The sequence below is a fragment of the Eschscholzia californica genome, unplaced genomic scaffold (genome assembly GCF_041429995.1).
Source record: "Eschscholzia californica isolate CP2 unplaced genomic scaffold, dmEscCali1.0.p SCAF_1, whole genome shotgun sequence".
In the NCBI taxonomy this organism is placed as follows: Eukaryota; Viridiplantae; Streptophyta; class Magnoliopsida; order Ranunculales; family Papaveraceae; genus Eschscholzia; species Eschscholzia californica.
The window spans coordinates 64,291,947-64,299,205 of NW_028238198.1; the positions used below are offsets into that span (position 1 = coordinate 64,291,947).

The following is a 7,259-nucleotide window of genomic DNA, read 5'->3' on the forward strand; positions in this document are numbered from 1 at the left end:
ATGGTGAAGAGGAAGATGAATCTGGTAATTCGGGTTGTGCAAAAATATGGCATAACAGAACATCACTTGCGACGAAAATCTGGCATAATCAGAAAACTTGCCAGATTTTCGCCGCAACTTAGCTTCTGTTATGCAATATTTTCGTCGGTTTTCTCCGAAAATACGGCATAACAGAAGCTAAGTTGCTACGAAAATCTGGAAAATTGTCCGATTTTGCCAAATTTTCGTCGCAAGTTATGTTCTGTTTTACCTCATCAATGTCATTACCTATTATAGAAACGCCCGGAAAAACTTCTTCAGGTGCAGATTGAGGGATTTTGTCTTCTTCATCCATCTAAGGTTTGATAAAAAAAAAATAGTAGAAACTACAGTTTACTTTTAGTAGAAGTGAAGAAAGAAGAATAAGACTAAGAAGAGATTTTGTCTTCTTAATCCATCTAGGGTTTGATAAAAAAAATGGTAGAAACTACAGTTTACTTTTAATAGAAGTGAAGAAAGAAGAATAAGACTAAGAATAAGGAAGAAGAAGAAGACAGTTTAGGTTTTCAATCTTTAACTATTATTTTTGTTAGTAGTCCACAAGTTACTAATTATTAGTATTTAAGACTTTATGGAGTTGTCCCCTTATTAAATCAAAGTCAATTAAGTCAAGCATAGTTGACTCGCATCGGGCCCAAAAATAGTTGTCCATATAAAAAAAACGGTTGTCCGCGTATTGGCCACCTTTTTTACGTGAACAAAAAAAATGGACTACTTGTGAAGTCGATAACTTTCTTCAAAAGTCTTCAAATTCAAGACAAAGACTTGATTATCATTTGCAGCTTTCTCAATCTTCACCTCACCATTCCCCAATCCAAACTTCAAGAAACTTAAAGCAACTCACAAAAAGGACAGATAAAAGCTTATAAATAACCCATAATACTCATTCATATTACCATTTTATCCTCAAATTACATAAACAAAAACAAATTACTCTCTCTTCATATGATCATCATCTCAAAATTTCCAAACTTTATAAAGATGGATTTAGATGCATTAATAATCATCACATTCAAATCCACTCGAGAGAAATTACAGAATTGAAAAACAAAATTATTGTTTTTGTTTGTTAATCGTCTCAATCTGATGACTAAATTAACCAAAATCAAACTCTAATCAGTAATTAAGACATATCAAACAGAAAAGAGAAGGATTAATACTGTTTGATCAAATTTCTCTTAAATACTTTCTCTTTCTCTCTCTAAAAGAGGGTATAGGGTTAGATCATAGGGAGTATTAATCTTCAAATCCAGTTTTTTCCCAAATAGCATCTCTAACCCTACTTAAATCCCTACCTTTAAGAGTCCTTCCAACTCCTTCATGAACAGAGAAAGAAGCAACTCTTGTTCTTGCAAATTGTCTTGCTAAAAACTCATGAGGAGGAATTCTATTATCATGATCTTCATCATTATCATCATCAGATTCATCATCATCTCTTCTCTGAATATTATTACCTCTATGATCTTGCCTAAGAATCTTAGACCAGTCAGGTATGTTAACCGGCAAAGATGATGCGGCACCAGATCGATCATTATTGTTGTTAGTAAGAATCTTATTTGAAGATTTTTTCATAAATCTTGATGAACTTCGAATCGGTTTTTTGTATTGAAGATCGGTTGATGATTTGTGATTTGAATTCCATTTATGATCTGATTCGTCGAAATCGAACATAGTGTCTGATGAATTGATCATTTGATTTTCTCTCTCTACATGATGATGACTCATTAGAGTGGTTTTTGTTAAGTAATTTCTCCTTGCTGCCATTGAAGAAGAAGAAGAAAGAGTTTAAGATGAATGTTTCTCTCTCTCTCTCTCTCTCTAACTTGTTTCTCTCTCTTTCTCTCACTCTTTGAGTGTGATTGATCTGGTTTTGGTTCTTCTCGTCTGTTTGGGTCTGGATTTATAGAAGATGGAAACGGATAAGGTTATTCTCTTTTTTATCTCTTTAAATTATGTAACTGTTGGAAATTACATTTAGACCCTTATCATTTGGGAAATGTCCATATTCTTTTTGTCTTTTTCATTAAATATAATTATAATATCCTGTAGTCTTTTTATTAGATAATATTTATAAACGACATTTTTTTTGTTAAAATATTAATGGCATCCATCGACACTCATTTTAAATGATCAATGATAATTTGTGATGAATTGAGTATAGTTTCCTCCATATTTTTTTATCATTGTGAAAATGAAGGGTTGTATACAAACCTTTAGTTTAGGGAATTGAATTAGTAAGTAATAGAGTCCGTCTCAACAAAAAAAAAGTAATAGAGTCCGTCTCAAAAAAAAAAAAAAAGTAATGAAGTCCATAACGGGATATCTGTAATGGGATACTCAACTTAGTTATATATATAGCGGTTTGTCCGTGTACTTCTGTTTGCCAAAATAAAAAATTTGCATCTTGAACTGGCCATTTAAATAAATAAAATTTACTTTTTATTGTAAATCAGATAAGTACATGCCTCAGTTATTACATTTTATAAGTAAACTTGTAAAAGTGACAAATGTTAGCTTGGTATATGTTAGTGTCAACAACACAGGGTATAATGTCATATGGACAATGTATAATATAAACCGTAACCCGTAGAAATGTAGTACACAAATTGCATCTTTTGTACCAAAGCGGGAAAACATACCAAAAATTAACTAATAGTATTTTTGGCTTAACCTTTCTAACTCAGGCTTTTAGTATTCATTATCCAAATGGTTCTTTTATATATAGGACGCGAGTTCAGAGAATATTGTTTCGGGAGTGCTACATGTACAAGATCCTTGACAAAATTTGTGACTTAATGACTTTTTCACTAAAAGACAAAAATTGATCAAAGCTTTTCAAAGTTTGATTTTGATCGGGACCGTTCAAATAGCATTTTGTCAAGAATCTTGTCAAAGATTCTTTGTACATTTAGCATTTCCCATATTGTTTGCTTATAGGATATAGACTTTTCATTTTCGGTTTGAGAAATATGTAGAGCATATGGGACTTGGCCAACTTCATCTTCGTCATCATCGCCACCTCCAACAACGACAACCACCACGTTTGACTGCCACCACAATCTTCATATCATATTATACCTAAATATGTCTTTATCCCCTCCCCCTCCTATTCAAGGAGAGAGTCTCTTAGTCAGAATAGATCGTCTGATTTGGGGGAAAACCCCAAATCAATTGAAGTTCGTCTAGTTTGGATGAAGATCGTTTTGTTTGGGCGAAAATCCTAAACCTGGTGACCTCTTCCGACGAAAGATATTATCTCCGGTGCCTAAACAAAGAGAGAGCGAGAGATAGAGGCGACTTCTAAAAGTGGTTGTGGTCGAACGTGGGTAACATGAAAGTTGCGAAGTTTTGTATAACTTCGAGGTCCAACCTAATTGGTGAGGTGTGGTATTGTTATTCATTCAAATATAAATTGACCAAACCAATAACTAGGACAGGCCATTTTTCACATCAACCCATCAACACTATCAAACTTTTGACTTTCAAAATAATGGTCTTGCTTTTAACAAAAAAAAAAAAAGTAATCGTCTTGTATTTTTATTTTTAAAATTTCTGTAATAGGGACATTACGAGTCATTACATATGAAATAAATTTACCCATGAATAAATAATGAATAGAATCAGGCTATAACTATTATGATTAAAGATATCTCAGACTCTAAAATCTATATCAAACTTTTAAAACTATTACAGGTGAATGAAAGTCGTTCCTATTTTTATTTTAGCTATACACATGTCGATAAATGATGCATTCTGCCCCCAACATAAAATCAAATATTGGCACCTTTATATTTTACCCGAGAAAAAATGACCAAGGATTTGTTATCACAATGACATTTTATGAAGGGAGGTGAAACCCTCCACCTATGCGTATATTGCACAATAATAAAGACACCAACGTTTGGTTGCATATATATTCACGAGATCAAACAAAAAGAAAAAGGAGACTAAATTGTGATTGGAAGAGAACTGGATAAGGGTAACATAGGTATTTCACTTAACTTGTCGCGATGCGTTCCCGAGGGTGAGAGATGATAATCACCTGGTTCTAGAAAATCGGGAAGTGGTCCAGTTTAGGGTATCGAGAAAGAGCCATCTGTCCACATACATTTCATTAGTCCACGTGTCGGAATATGAATGCTAGATAAGTGGGAGGGGCATGATAGCACGTGAAGTATGCCCCCACCCAATAGTCGGAGCTAAATGCCACTTATTATGGCCCTAGGTATGTCCTCCCAAACCCTGACAGCGATATCCTTGAAGAAAATCATTACTCTAATTCTTTAATTATTAATTTAAACTTTGATTCATTAATAGGCATCTAATTACTTTCCTAATTAAATTACTAGATTATATTAGTTTTAAACTTGTACCAAACTTAATTAACTCAAGATCTAGTTTTGCGTCTGTCTAATATAAATTCTTACGAGAACGAGTCTAAAACTCAATTAAACTATGACCTAAAACACAACTACCTCATTTACACCTTAGTAATTCAAATTCAATAAATCATAAAATGAATCTGCTATTGGAAATGAACTTGAAATCTCAAAATTCTGGAATTTATGTCAACACTATCCACCACTTGGGTTACCAAATGTTGACTTGTATAAGTACTTAATTGAGTTGTAAGAAAATCATAAATTGTTCTCACTTAAGATTGTCCTAACCAGTTTTGACTATTAAACAAATAAATATTCAAGGCAATTGTATTCTTTAATTCGTTTTGTAATTTTGAGTTTTTTTTTGTTGAACTTTCGTGCTCATCATATTCAACCATCACAACTACCATTTTCAAAGTGTGCTGGTATTAGTTTTTTTTCATTTGTATCACCCAAAACAGCTATAAGAATTGTGTTAAAAAAAGGTGTTGAAAAAGAAACTATAAGGATTAGAGAGATACTTCGCATCTCAATACATTGTTTAGTTATCAGTTATTTATTTACAATTATATTTATTTACTCGTTATGTTTGAAATACCAAACCCGATAGAGTGGATAATATTATATAGGGATGCTAGGGATGCTTCAATCTGAATAATTTTTTTCACTTACAAGTTGTATCTTGTTTTTCACACATCCAAAAAAGTAGATTTATACCTAAATATTTTAGTATACATATTTTCCAATTATGCCACTTATTGCATTTTCGGAACCTATAACCATTATTTTATAGATTAATAGTACATCTTAATAATGCTTTGGGTTAATCAATATATATAATTATATTAACTTAATCTTGTGTATGCTTTAAATGTAATTAATAATCCATCTCTATCCTAAATGGGAATTATCAATGAAACTCTATTTAGAATATCACAAATAAAAGCATCTTTCATTACTTTATAATTGAGTCCTTTCTACGAAAATTGCTTGCTGGTAAACAGTCCAAAGCTTACCACAACCAACACATTATAAAAACCACTAAATTTGTATTTAAAGTATTGATGAAATGTTAATAGGTTTCCTTTGAATATTGAAATTTTTGAGAAAGTAATTAACCTAATTCACAAAATCCAGGATGTAAATAACATACAAAAAGTCATAAACTCCGTCTTGATTTGCGATAAAATATTATATTTATATATAGTTATCTACATTAGAGAAAAGAGTTTGTGTTTTGACCGGAGAGGTTTATGATCATATATTCATATGTATAAAGTTACCACTCCACAAAACATCGGCAAAGAAATAGGAAAGAAATATGATGTTTACCACATATAAGAAAGACCTTGTTACGTGTTAGCTTTTGTTATTTAACATGAAATAATAAGGTTCATTAGTTTTCTAACTCTGGACTACCAAATAAATTATTGAATAAAAGTTCTATAGTTTGTTGATTAATTAACCAAGTGTTAGTTTGTTAGTTCACAATTAGGTTTGATTAAGCAAGTGTTAGTTTGTTAGTTTACAATTAGGTTTGATTAAGGTATTTAGAGTAAAATATATCCAGCACTACATTTTCTCAATAAAAGTAGATTTTAAGTTACATCATTCATATTTTCAAAATTTAATGCAAACATTGAACATATTTGAACAATAAAATTTAAGATGACTTTATTTTTAAACGAATCTCGGAGGTCAAAAAATACCCGCCTGACCCCCAACTTTGTGACCAGCTTCCCGCCTGGCCCCCTACTTTACAAGAAATATCCATATGACCCTCTTTTTCGGTTAACTTTAACTTTCCGTCACTCTCTCTCCTCCATCTCTTTTTCTCTCTCTGCCATGTCACGCCACATCATCTGTTACGCCACCTCCTCACCTTCTCCGGCAGAGGTCGCCGGCCGGACAAATTTCTGGCCGGCGACCTTCAAACTAAAAAGTATATAGACCTTCGCCAGAGTAATTTTAGAGAGAGAGAGAGGGGAAGAGGTTTTTAGTTTGAAGGTCGCCGGCCGAAAATTTGGCCGGCCGGCGACCTGTGCCGGAGAAGGTGATGAGGTGGCGTAACAGATGATGTGGCGTGACATGGCAGAGAGAGAAAAAGAGATGGAGGAGAGAGAGTAACGGAAAGTTAAAGTTAACGGAAATAGGCCATATGGATATTTCTCGTAAAGTAGGGGGCCAGGCGGGAAGCTGGTCACAAAGTTGGGGGCCATTAGGGAAATAACCCTTAAAATTATTACATAAGATTATTGTAACTCTAGATACACAAATATGAATACTTTATTTCATTTTACACTAGCTTTATGATTTATAGATCCACCCACACTTACCAACAATTCAAAATTTTGTGGATGGTCCTGGGTTCACTTATTTGATGTGTCATTCTTGATAATTGGTCTCTATAAAGTGTAAAATTGAAACTAGTACTGATTTGGGAAAACTATTTCAAGCTTATCGTGTAATCTTATCTCCTTATCTTCTTCCCCCAAACAGAAGTAGGTATCATTGCCCTTCATCATATTAATAGTATTCATAAAACTTGAAAGAAAAAAAATAGAAGGAACTTGGATGGGGTCCAATAAGTTCAATTTTGATGTGTCAACTTCTTATTTATTGGCATTATTGTTGATATTTTTATGGGCAATTGAAAAAAAGAAAATTTAAGAGAGAGAGAGAGAAGGAGAAGTTCATTTGGACTGGATGGAGTAAGAAATTTAAATATGATGAACTGTCTGTGAAAGATAACATCACAGTTGAAATAAGACAACAGTGATTAATGCGTGCACGTATGGTCCAACACAGAAAGTCAATTTTGTTATGAAGTAAAAAAAG

General features: G+C 32.8%; 1 protein-coding gene across 1 annotated transcript; it reads right to left on the reverse strand.

The window, feature by feature from the left end:
- Nucleotides 1–902: 902 nt before the first annotated feature.
- On the reverse strand, nucleotides 903–1,916 carry LOC147568210 (protein S40-4-like). Its single transcript, XM_086654640.1, has one exon. The coding sequence runs from the start codon at nucleotides 1,801–1,803 to the stop codon at nucleotides 1,276–1,278; it is 528 nt and encodes a 175-aa protein (XP_086510766.1). The 5' UTR covers nucleotides 1,804–1,916; the 3' UTR covers nucleotides 903–1,275.
- Between the last annotated feature and the right edge of the window lie 5,343 nt (nucleotides 1,917–7,259).